The 12,602-nt window shown below is 35.7% G+C and overlaps 1 protein-coding gene across 1 annotated transcript; it reads left to right on the forward strand.

Moving 5' to 3' along the window:
• Positions 1-10,487: 10,487 nt before the first annotated feature.
• Positions 10,488-11,183, forward strand: LOC126025718 (AN1-type zinc finger protein 5-like). Its single transcript, XM_049785512.1, has one exon. It carries the CDS (start codon positions 10,488-10,490, stop codon positions 11,094-11,096), a length of 609 nt encoding a protein of 202 aa, XP_049641469.1. The 3' UTR covers positions 11,097-11,183.
• Positions 11,184-12,602: the final 1,419 nt, after the last annotated feature.

Raw genomic sequence — 12,602 nt, forward strand, 5'->3', positions numbered from 1 at the left:
GCTGGAAGTTCACCCAATATTTTTTAAAGTACTAATTAGACTTCACTATTTTTAATATCTGATGATTTAGAGTTTTTTTTTCTCATCACATAACTCAATATTAGCCATGTGAGCTTTCTCCCAGCACCATGATTCCAAGCCAGTGGCACTCTAATGTGGAAGATATTTACATTTTTTAAAAATATCTTTATTTAAACACCTTGATTACAAACATGATGTAGTTGGGTTTCAGTCATGTAAAGAACACCCCCCTTCACTAAGGCAACATTCCCACCACCAATGTCTGAAATCTCCCTTCTCCCAAGCCCACCCCATCTGTACTCTAGACAGGCTTTCCACTTCCCTCATTCATTCACAATGCTATGATAGTTCTCAGTGTAGTTATTTCTCTAACTGCACTCACCACTCTTTGTGGTGAGCTTCATGTAGTGAGCTGGACCTTCCAGCCCTCCTTTTTTTTTTGTCTCTGAGTATTATTGCAAAAATGTCTTTTATTTTTCTTAGAACCCATAGATGAGACTATTCTGTGTCTCTCTCTCCCTCTGACTTATTTCACTCAGCATAATAGATTCCATGTACATCCATGTATAGGAAAATTTTATGACTTCATCTCTCCTGATGGCTGCAAAATATTCTATTGTGTATATGTACCACAGTTTCTTTAGTCATTCATCTGTTGAAGGGCATTTTGTTTGTTTCCAGAACCTGGCTATCGTAAATCGCGCTGCAATGAATATAGGTGTGAGGAAAGGATATTTGTATTGTATTTTTGTGTTTCTAGGGTATATCCCTAGAAATGGTATAGCTGGGTCGAATGGGAGCTCAATTTCCAGTTTTTGGAGGAATCTCCATATCTCTTTCCATAAAGGTTGGACATTCCCACCAACAGTGGGTAAGAGTTCCTTTCTCTCCACATCCCTGCCAGCACTGCTTATTCTCATTCTTTGTGATGTGCACCAATCTGTGTGTCGTGAGATGGTACTTCATTGTTGTTTTGATTTGCATCTCCCTCATGATTAGTGATGTGGAACATTTTTTCACATGACTTTTGACCATTTGTAGTTCTTCTTTATCAAAATGTTTGTTCATTTCTTCTCCCCATTTTTTGATGGGATTAGATGTTTTCTTCTTGTAAAGTTGTCAGTGCCTTGTATATTTTGAATATTAGCCCCTTATCTGCTGGGTATTGGATGAGTAGTTTTTCCCATTCAGTGGTGGCTCTTGTATCCTGGGCACTGTTTCCTTTGAGGTGCAGAAGATTCTCAGCTTAATATATTCCCATCTGTTTATCTCTGCTTCAACTGGTTTGAAGAGTACAGTTTCCTTTTTGAAGATGCCTTTAGTCTCAATGTCATGGAGTGTTTTACCTACATGTTGATCTATATTTTCAAGGGAGAATTTTAAAGACATTAATCCCTCTTAACATTTCATTACAATCTGACAAAAGGAGACAAAAGGAGAACTCCAGGATCAACTTGAAAAGTCATTGTAAATTCCATGTTAACTGAAATGATAACACAGGATTTCATAATTGTTATAAATCAAATTGCCCTTCCAGCTTAATGTGGATAACTTCATCCAATCAGTTAAAGATCTGAATAGAGCCTTTGCTGGACCTCCTGTTCCAGTAACTTAGAAGACTTTCTCAATCTCATGACCTTTCAAATGCAGCATCAAGAATTTTTATTCCTAGTTTCATAGTCAGTAAAACATTAGCTTTTGGAATTTGAGTGTCCTGGTCTTTTTCTAGTATTAATAAATTTTCTCCAGCATGGCAACTAATCTGCATATCTTGAGACTAGTCAGACTCAACTTCACAGAAACCTATAGATACATATGTATAGATTTGCAAGATTATATGTATATGTATATACAAATATGTGAAATATGTATATAATCATTAACATTTTATTATTTCTCTTAAGACACTGATGACAGGACAGGAAGGACAATTTATCTCTAGAATAAAACACTAAGCATACACAAAAAGAAAGAAAAATTATTGTGGTCATCTTTGAGATAAATTAAATAACCATAAATACCACTCCTCCAAAAATTGTTGCTTATTTTTTGAAAAAACTCAGCAACTTGTACTCTTTTATATGTCTAACTATATGCCCTATAATCTGATTACTTGTCCATTTATTTTAAAATTTTGGTAATTTAGGGGCCGGGAAGGTGGTGCTAGAGGTAAGGTGTTTGCCTTGCAAGCGCTAGCGTAGGACGGACCGCGGTTCGATCCCCCGGCGTCCCATATGGTCCCCCCAAGCCAGGAGCGACTTCTGAGCGCATAGCCAGGAGTAGCCCCTGAGCATCGAATGGGTGTGGCCCAAAAACAAAAAAAACAAACAAAAAAAAACAAAACAAACAAACAAAATTTTGGTAATTTAATAATAAGAATTATATCTAGCACCTTATCTTTTTTTGATGAATTCTATTTGTTCTTTTAGGCACTGTAATTTAAAATTTGGTTAATAAATTAGTTAATAGTAGGGTTTTATTCCTACTTTATTATTTTTTTAATTTTTATTTTGATCATAATGGCTTACATATCTTTCACAGTAGTATTTAGGTACATATTAACATTGAATCAGGGGAATACCCATCACCAAATTTGTCCTCCCCCCATCCCAGTTCCCTTTCTGCAACTCATATACCCCACCATCACCCCCCGGGCTGCTAGAATAGGTGGCCCCTCTTTGTCTAGCTTACTATTAGTGATCATATATCTGTTTGGTCCTGGTACCCTCCCTTGTTTCCCCCTCTATGTAAGAGGCAGAACTAGATAATTCAAGTTATGTGGTTTTGTTTGAAGGAAAGAAAAGCAATAGTTTGGGGCAGAAAATAAGAAAAAATAATAATAAAAAAAGAGAAGTCAAATATGCTGAAAATGGGCGAGTCCTGCTAGAGGCTTTCAACCTCAGTTTGAGAGAGGATGTGAAAAAGGTAATTGAAACACCACAACAATACAGAAAGAAATATCAAATTAAATTAAATATCCAGTGAGCACTAGAGCAATAAAGACAAGCACCACACAATAGTCTTGGTTCTGAAATCAAATCATACCGGAGTGCAAAAAGAAAGAGAAAGAGAAGATGAAATAAAGTAAAATAAAATAATATTGGAGATATCAACTTCAATCTCTACACCAAAATAAAGACGTCAAAAAATCGATCAATCGGTAAATAAATATGTGGAAAAATGATTGTCTTGTGCTTTGTTTTCCTTTTCTTTTCCCCCCTGTATAGGCACAGTAACTATTGGGGATATTATAGAGGGAATTCCCTTGTCCTTTCCTTACAAGTACTATACTTACCTATCTTTCTGTATTCAAGCACCTCTTGCCCTCCTCACCTCTCTACATTAATATATACCTAAGCTAACTTCTATATGTTTATATGTGGGCAGGAGCACACAGAGATAGGAATCCTCCTTATGGGACAAACATAAACCACAAACAACCCATACCTATATCCTATATAACCCCTCCCATATACTATTCCCTCTCCTTCCTCCAGATATCCGACTATCCCTTCACCCCTCAAACCCACCCCCAATATCCCCACCACATTATAACTCTTCACCCTCAGTTCTTAATCCATTAGGCATCAAGACTGACCTCCTACCCCAACGAGCCAGTACCACTACCCAAGTGAAGAGATACCCACTCAAACTCTCACCTCATTCCCAGCAAGAAAATACAACCAAAACCCTGACTGACCTATGCAGTGTGGCCTTCCTAATCACCTCTCCCCAACTGGACTGTGGCCTGATACTGGAACTAGTTCCAAAGGACCCCAACTACAAGAACTCTACCCAAGACCTCCCTGCCTGGACCCCACACCTCACAAGAAAATCTCAAAAGACAATGGGGGGGGGCTATACTTTCGTCATAAGTATAGACCTATATAATACTACCTCTTATCCTGTTTCTCCCTAAATGTAATCTCCTGTATCACTTTCTCCCTTTTCATTATTATTTTTTTTCTTTTCTATTCTTGTTCATTTTTTTGTTTTGTTTTGTTTTTTATGTTTTTATTTTTGTTTTTTGATTTAATTTGTTTTTGCTTCTTTTGGGTCACTCCTGGCAGCACTCAGAGGGTGCTCCTAGCTTTATGCTCAGATTACCCCTGGTGGGCACGGGAGACCATATGGGATGCCGGGATCTGAGCCACCGTCCTTCTGCCTTGTCTCCATGCTATCTCTCCCGGCCCCACTTTATTCCGTTAATAACGTCTTTTATTTAATTTTTTTTCTTTTTTCTTTAGATATGTGTGAGCAAATATATTCTTAGTTTTTGTCGGGTGTCTGTTTTTTTCTCTCCACCCCCAAATCCACCAGCAATATAATGTAGCACCACTTCTTCCTGCAAAGACATATTAAACAAAGGGAAAATTTTATGTGTAAAAACAAGCTCTTATCTACTAGGTATAAGAACTCATACTTGTTTACAACACAGGGACATCTCCTACCTTGAATGTATGTCATGTGGAAACAACTTAGACTCTAGGGAACTAGACACTGACCATCCAGCCTCGACTCCTGGATCCCAGACATAGAAACGACAGAGTTCTCCACAACAGCTCCAGGAGCCAAATCCCCTCCAGGACATTCATAATGCTGCTCTGACTCCAACATGCACCAGTTCTAAATTGATAACCTGACAATAAGGAAATGGGAACAACTTGATCTAAGAGCAAGTTGTCCTTCTTCATCAGCCAGTGATAAGACAAAATCAGAAAACATGTCACCCTTTGATCTGTGCAGAAGCCAAGATCGCTATATACAGATGACTGGATGTTACAACCAGGACTGGACAGTACACACCTAGGGTCCAACAACAACAACAACAACAACAACAACAACAACAGCAGCAGCAGCAGCAGCAAAAAGCTCTAGGCTAGCTTTTGGTCTATGATCTGTTCAATAAACAAGATCTCCAATTCCAGAGTTCTGACTGAGACATCCGCAACTGAACAGGTCTTCCGGAAACATAACGAAAGACTTTATCCCAGGCTCCATCCTAGGAGTAACATAATGACCCAAGACCATCAACTACAGAAGATGGACTAAAACGACACTGAAGAAGCAGAACTGCTAGGACCACAAAGAAAAACTTCACCATAAACTCCATTCCTTGAGCTGCACAGTCACCAAGATTTCTAGATACAGAGGTTTGATTATACCATCCAAGATGAAGCAGAAGTCTTCCATTCACCACGAAAGCACCGAGGGGAGAGTAAATGATCATGCAAGGAGTCTATAGTTAATCCCATGACAGTATACTTCAGGGGTGGAGAAACCCTACTTTATTTTTTTTTATTCCCACATTACAAATCAAATCTTCCAAAGAAAATTCCCTATATGTTTGAGTATAAACTGACCCAAGTATATGACTACACCCCTAATTTTACTTTTAAAACTGGGAAAACTTAGTGCTTCGGGTATAAGCAGCCACTGGTAAATTTCAAGAATAAAAATATATGCCCAAACAATTACAATAACTGAGGAATCCGTAGGTTAAATATTTCTCAGTATTTATTGCAAAGAAAAATCATAAACTAGCAACAATATATTTAAAGCTTTAAATATAAAGTGCAGAAAAACTTAGCTTAACAGGTAATCAAACTAAATCACAAAGGTTGAAATCCTTCAAAATTGGATTCCTCCTCCTCCTCATCTGTATGCCCAAACAGAATTTCAGCTGTATCTGATGTGAGGGTATCAGCATAGACATTCTCATCATCACTGAGTTCGCAGATATCATCATCACTACTGATGGTCTGATACAGATCACAGAATATTGTGGGTTAAATAGTTCAGTGGCATACAGTTCAGTTCAGCTCCTACCTCTTCAGCTCAGCCGCAACTTGTGGACTGAGCTGAAGCACTGTCCCTCCACCAGACGGCAGAAGACAACTGGAGGCTGTGTGCCTTTGATTATGTTTGCACACACTGAATCAAATAACCTGTATGACCTGAGTATAAGCCGAGATTTTGTGCTGAAAAACTATGCTTATTCTCGAATATATATGGTAAATAAAAATAAATAAATGAATAATCCTCCCCTACAGAATCTATTCCACCCACTGTTCATTCCACAATCCATCTATTGTCTTAAGTTTCCTCTTTCCCCCTCCTCCATGCCTCACATTTCCATCCTACTCCTCATATCTCAGTTCTCTGGTAAGTTCTGTTCTGCAGACCAATTCTTAGAATCTGTGACTTTGCATCATTTGCTGTTCTCTTACTATGTATTTTTATAGCCCTCATATAAAAGAGAGATCATTCCAGATCTGTCTATCTCCTTTTGACTGATTTCACTGTACATCCAAATTCACTGGTTCCATCGAAATAGCTAACAAAAATGTATGATTATATCTTATCTTTCTACAGTTATATCAAAATAGATGTGCTAAATTTCATCTAATTTAGTATTTTCTTATAGCTGAGTAGTATTTCATTGTGTATGTGTACCATGGTATCATTATCCAATGAGCTGTTCTTGACCAGATAATTCCCATATTTTGTCTATTGTGGATAGAAATTAGTATTATATATTGGACAATTAATAGTTGGAAAATAGCCTATATTTATAATTTTTCATTTTCACTTTTTATTAACTAAGCATTTTGTCTTAACTTCCATGTATAAGTCTTATTTTTTCTTAAAAAATGTTGTTTATCTAATACCACATTCCTGCCATTAAGAGCTCAAAATAATTCAGAATAAAATATAAAACTAGAATCTGGGATACACAATTATTGTGTACAATATGTCATTTATTTAAAAAAAGTTAACCTAGTATTAAATATATCCCGTAGGACATTTGATGGCATCATATTTAAATTAAAACTGCTCTAAATCTAGGAATTCTGGAAGTCAAATTTATTAAATGATATCACTTAAAATCTATTTATTAACTAATGATAAAGTCTTTCATGCAAATTTTGTGCTAAATTAGATCCTTATATTTCTGGAAATATTAAATGTGGGATAATTAAAATATATGGTAGTTCAAAACTCTCTCAAGGTATAAAAAGAAAAGTTGAGTGACCAGTTATTTTAAAATACAGCTGAATCAATGTTGCTCACTCTCTCTTCTTCACTATTCATAAATTTTGTATATCTAACAAAAAAAGACACAATTTATAAGAGCTTTAGAAGCACCTTAACTTTCCTTTATCAAGGACAATACTGGCAACTTTCCAGAAGCCTGGAGGCCAAGTATCATCTGCAAATCATGTACATATATTTGCATTAATTTTATTTTGATTAGTAGCCTCAACTCATAATGGTACTTAGGATGAATGAAGCATTTTACATATATGAATAAATAAAGATAATTTAGCAGCCTCACTCTTCATGGCTGTTTTACTATTCCTTTTTTCTCTCTAATTCTCTTCATCATGTTTTTCTTTCTTCTTGTTCCTTAAATTTAGAGTAGGTGTTATTTATTTATTTAATATATGTTTCAAAACAGGTTATAAGATAAAGTTGACTTGATTTTGAGTTTAATTTGGCTTGCTAAGCTGACATCTACTTAACAAAAATCAACAGAAATTGGTGATTTTTAAAACATTCTTTGCCACATTCTAGCATAAATTGCCATCTTTGATGGTACTGAGCCAGTGGAATATTTAAAGCTTGGTAGCTGCAATTTTATTTTTGAAGAGTTTGACCTAAATTATTACATAATAAAATTAATATATAAAAGCACTGAAAGCAGAGGCAAAGAAATACTATTCTTTTTTCTTTTTGGTTTTTAAGCCACACCCAGTGATGCTCAGGGTTACTCCTGGCTATGTGTTCAGAAATCGCTCCTGGCTTGGGGAACCATATGGGATGCCAGGGAATTGAACTGCGGTCCATTCCAGGCCAGCGCATGCCCTTACCACTTAGCGCTACCACTCTGGCCCCAAGAAATTTTATTCTATTAAAAACATCTTATTTTATTTGAAACTCCTCTAACTGTACATCACTGCATTTAAAATGTAATGTGCATTTTTTAACTTGAGGTGTTTAAGTTGGCAAACAACAATAAGACAAGGGGTCCTAAATTAACAGGAATAATGACTGCCAGTGATAAAAAAAATAAAATGAGATTAATTAGGGAATAGGATTCTGTGTCCTCTTCATTTCAGCTTTTTCCAAAACCAGAAACTTTCTGTCGACAGGAAGAAAATTATGTTCTCCAGCCTTTTGAGCTAGTTCTGTGGCCCCTTCTAGAGTGCTTTGTTTATCATCTTATATCACTATACTTTCCAGTGGAAAATATTTTTCTAAGCAAAATGTAGGGTTTTTCATAATTTATTTACTGGGAAGAACTAGTTTGCTTATGATAAATAATGTCAGCTTATGATCAATAATGTTTATTTATACTATTTCTTATTCGTATTATTGTAGCAAAAGAAAAATAGTTAAGAATATTATTGATGTCTTCTATTTATAATTTAAAGAAATGATGATTGGATTCAAGATTTAAAGACATATTTTACTGTTACAAAATTTTAAGAAAGATGATTAGAAATAGACTTAAATTGGAAATAAATTGGGAATAAATTACAATATTAATGAAAAGTAGAATCACACAAAATAAAGAATTTTATATAAGGAATAGGTGTTACATAGTTATGGAAGATGACAAAGAGATTCCTAAAGGGCCAGAGTGATGGCATGGAGTGGTAAGGGGCCTGCCTTGCATGCGCTAGCCTAGGTCCGACATGGTTCGATTTCCCGCCATGCCATATGGTCCCCCAAACCAGGAGCAATTTCTGAGCACATAGCCAGGAGTAACCCATAAGCGTTACAGGGTGTGTCCCCCCCAAAAAAGAGAGAGATTCCTAAAAAAGTTGGTCTCCTGTGTGGCTTACTGTACCTGAAGTCTCATTTTAAGTCCAGGATTTGATAAATAAAACCTCACTTCAGAGTGTGAGCTAGTGTATAAACATAATTTAGACAACTGGAACCTATGAAGATTTTCATCTCTAATGTCATGTAAATGGATCTCTGCTCTTTGCCAGTGCTGTTAATGTACTTGCTCCAAAGAACTACTTAAACAAAATATTTAGTAGGATGTGGAAGATTGTTAGACTGTTGAACCATATTGACAAGACTGGCTAGTAGAATATAGCCACATGATAAAATGGCAGCAGTGTGCTATACTGACTTTCAAGAAATATATTTATGGATCTACTGTAGATCTAATGTAGATCTACTGAGTGTTTTGTTGCCCACACTAACATGGGAGCCTCCTTACAAAGATCCATTCAGAGAAATATAGTACCAATTATATAATGATACTATATGTTCACAGCAGGTACAGAAAACCATCACTTTCAACTTTTTGTTCACATGTGATGCTGGTATCAACAACCTATGCTGAGGTATTTGCACATATAAAGTATATGCCAGGGGTGGCTAACAGGATTTTTACCCTCACTCAAAACGGCAAAATGCAATATGTGTTTAATATATTATTGTTAAAATTAGATGCTTTTGTATGAGTGTTTGTCTGTTTTGGCAGGTCACTGCATGGTGTGGCTCTCTGACTCTCACAGTTTAAAATTTTGGCTCTTTGTGTCGAACTTGTTCGCCACCCCTGGTATATGTCTGAGCCCTTTCCAGTTGATTTTTTATGCATATCTACTGTACTGAATCAAACTAAACTGGCTGATAATTATAATACTTAAATAGCATGTATCTGATCATGCACAACTGTTATTTAATTAATCATAAGTCTCTACCCAAAAGAAAATCCCTTATCTATATTTGAGATATGTAACTCTTCTAGTTGAGTCCCTCATGCCTTTCAGCATCTTATAAAAATATACTGACTATGATAATACATGGAATTTAAAATACTGGAAATATATAATATATAAAATATATGAACATAAAATATTTGTATATAAAATATATGATTATACAAAAATATACTGAATGTTATAATAAACTATTTTTGCTTTAAATGTGTTTGCATACTTGGAAGTCAATCTACTTTGGACTGTCTTTTCAAGAATGATTTTGTGCTTCCAACCATCTTGAACTGGAATATATATATGTATATACATATTTTTATTTAGTCTGTATTGTATTTTGCTATAGCAATCCCAAATGAACAAAGAGAGTAAGCAAGGATAAATGTTCTTCTCATTAGGGTATGGGTATGAATTGAGAGAAGGGAGATTTTCTCAATTATTAGAATGATATGTGGGCCACTTGATCTTACAACTCACACTGCTTTCTCATTCCCTTCCTTCCTTTCTCCATTCACCTCTATTTTCATAGGTTCTTTTTACATACTTATTGTTGCTCCTGCAATATAATTGTGCCTTGAGATAGTATAATACTGTTCTTACCAATATCATTGTACTAGTAGATAGACTATATAATTCTATTCACTCAAAAATTTCTTTTTTTTTCTTTTTTTTTTTTTTTCAAATTTTTAAAATCACTTTTTAATGAGCAATCACTTTTTAATGAGCATGCTGTGTAGTACAGGATGTGGCTTTTATGGGAATCCTAGGACAAATGGGATGTGTTCTGTGTGCTACAAAGAACATCTTCAGAGGCAGCAGAATAGTGGCAGAATGAGTCCAATGGGGACAGCAAGTGGTTCCAACAGTCCTACCTCAGATTCTGCATCTGTACAGAGAGCAGATGCTAGTTTAAACAACTGTGAAGGTGCTGCTGGCAGCACATCTGAAAAATCAAGAAATGTGCCTGTGGCTGCCCTGCCTGTAACTCAGCAAATGACAGAAATGAGCATTTCAAGAGAGGACAAAATAACTGCCCCAAAAACAGAGGTGTCAGAGCCAGTTGTGACTCAGCCCAGTCCATCAGTTTCTCAGCCCAGTACTTCTCAAAGTGAAGAAAAAGCTCCGGAGTTGCCCAAACCAAAGAAGAACAGATGTTTTATGTGTAGAAAGAAAGTTGGCCTTACAGGGTTTGACTGCCGATGTGGAAATTTGTTTTGTGGACTTCACCGTTATTCTGACAAGCACAACTGTCCATATGATTACAAAGCAGAAGCTGCAGCAAAAATCAGAAAAGAGAATCCAGTTGTTGTGGCTGAAAAAATCCAGAGAATATAAATAACTACTTGTGAAGAGACTGAAACTTTTGTTTTTATTTTAATATATCGTAGGAAAACATTAAAGAGCAGATGCATGGCCATTTTCCTTTGATGTTCTCCAGAGTTTTACTTTACACTTGTCTGTCTTATAATTGATACTTTAGGATGTTTGGGTGTTTGTTACAGGCAGAATTGGATAATAGTCACTCAAAAATTTCTTATGAAAATCTCTTAATATCCTTGATTCTCTCTCTCTCTCTCTCTCCCCCTCCCTCCCTCCCCCCCTCCCTCCCTCCCTCCTCTCTCTCTCCCCCTCCCTCCCTCCTCTCTCTCTCCCCCTCCCTCCCTCCTCTCTCCCCCCTCCCCAGCTTAGAGGACCATATGGGACTCGGGAGGATTGAACCGAAATCTGTCCTAGGCTAGCACATGCAAGGCAGATGCCTTATCGCTTGCACCACAGGTCTGGCCCCTCCTTTCCTTCTCTTCAATAAAGTTTATGTTTCATTAATGTGAATGTACTATACTTTATTTAGTAACTTCCCTATTTATAGTCACTCATTTTCTTTTCACTTTTACTCTGAGCATTGTTTATATAAATTGTGTTGTAAATTTCTCCAAGACTTGGTGATTTTATTTCTATAAGACATAATTAAAAGTGAGAAATTGTTGAATAAAGAATACATATACACTGTTATTTTAAAATATATTTTTCCAAAAAATTATCTAAATTATTTTGACTAAAGTAACTTTGACTTACAACAAAAATATCCTACGACTATGTATGTGACATTATAGTAAAAGAAGTTTGATTTCTTTTTATTTCTTTTTTTTTAAGTTTTAAAATATTTATTGATGGGTACATAATTAGTTTAATTTTTATTAAGGTAATAAGATTTTTTGCAAGTTTTCTTTATGTTTGGGATCAGAATTTTACTTGTCTCTGTATAAAGACACCACACCCAGTACCAAAGTTTCAATATTCCTCTACTTATAGCCTATTGGAATCCTTCTGCCCTTAGGATCACTCCTACTCAGATAACCATAGTTTACAGTCAGAGTTTAAGACTGTTTTTATTTGACATTACTGGTTTTCTTGGTTTGCTTCTCTTTATCTTACCAATGAATGAGATCATTGGTATCTGTTTGGCACCTTTTGGCTTACTCTAATTAGTGTCATCTCCTCCACCTCCACTAATGTGCTTACAAAAGACAAGATTTTATCTCATCTTAAAACTTATTAATATAAAATTATGACTAGCAACCACATATTCTTTATCTACTTGCTTACTTTTAGATATTAGGATTGTTTTTATATCTTGACTTTCGTAAATAATGGAACAGTAAACCTAGGTGATACAATAATACATGCATTTATATTAAAATGATTTTTGTTCTTCAGATAGAATTTGAGAAACAAAGTAGATCTATCACACAGTGGATTTAGGTTGAATGTTTTAAGAAATAGCCCTGCTGTTTTTTTTATAGAAGCCAAACTAATTGGCATGCCTCCCAATAATATATGAAA

The sequence above is a fragment of the Suncus etruscus genome, chromosome 13, assembly GCF_024139225.1.
Source record: "Suncus etruscus isolate mSunEtr1 chromosome 13, mSunEtr1.pri.cur, whole genome shotgun sequence".
In the NCBI taxonomy this organism is placed as follows: domain Eukaryota; kingdom Metazoa; phylum Chordata; class Mammalia; order Eulipotyphla; family Soricidae; genus Suncus; species Suncus etruscus.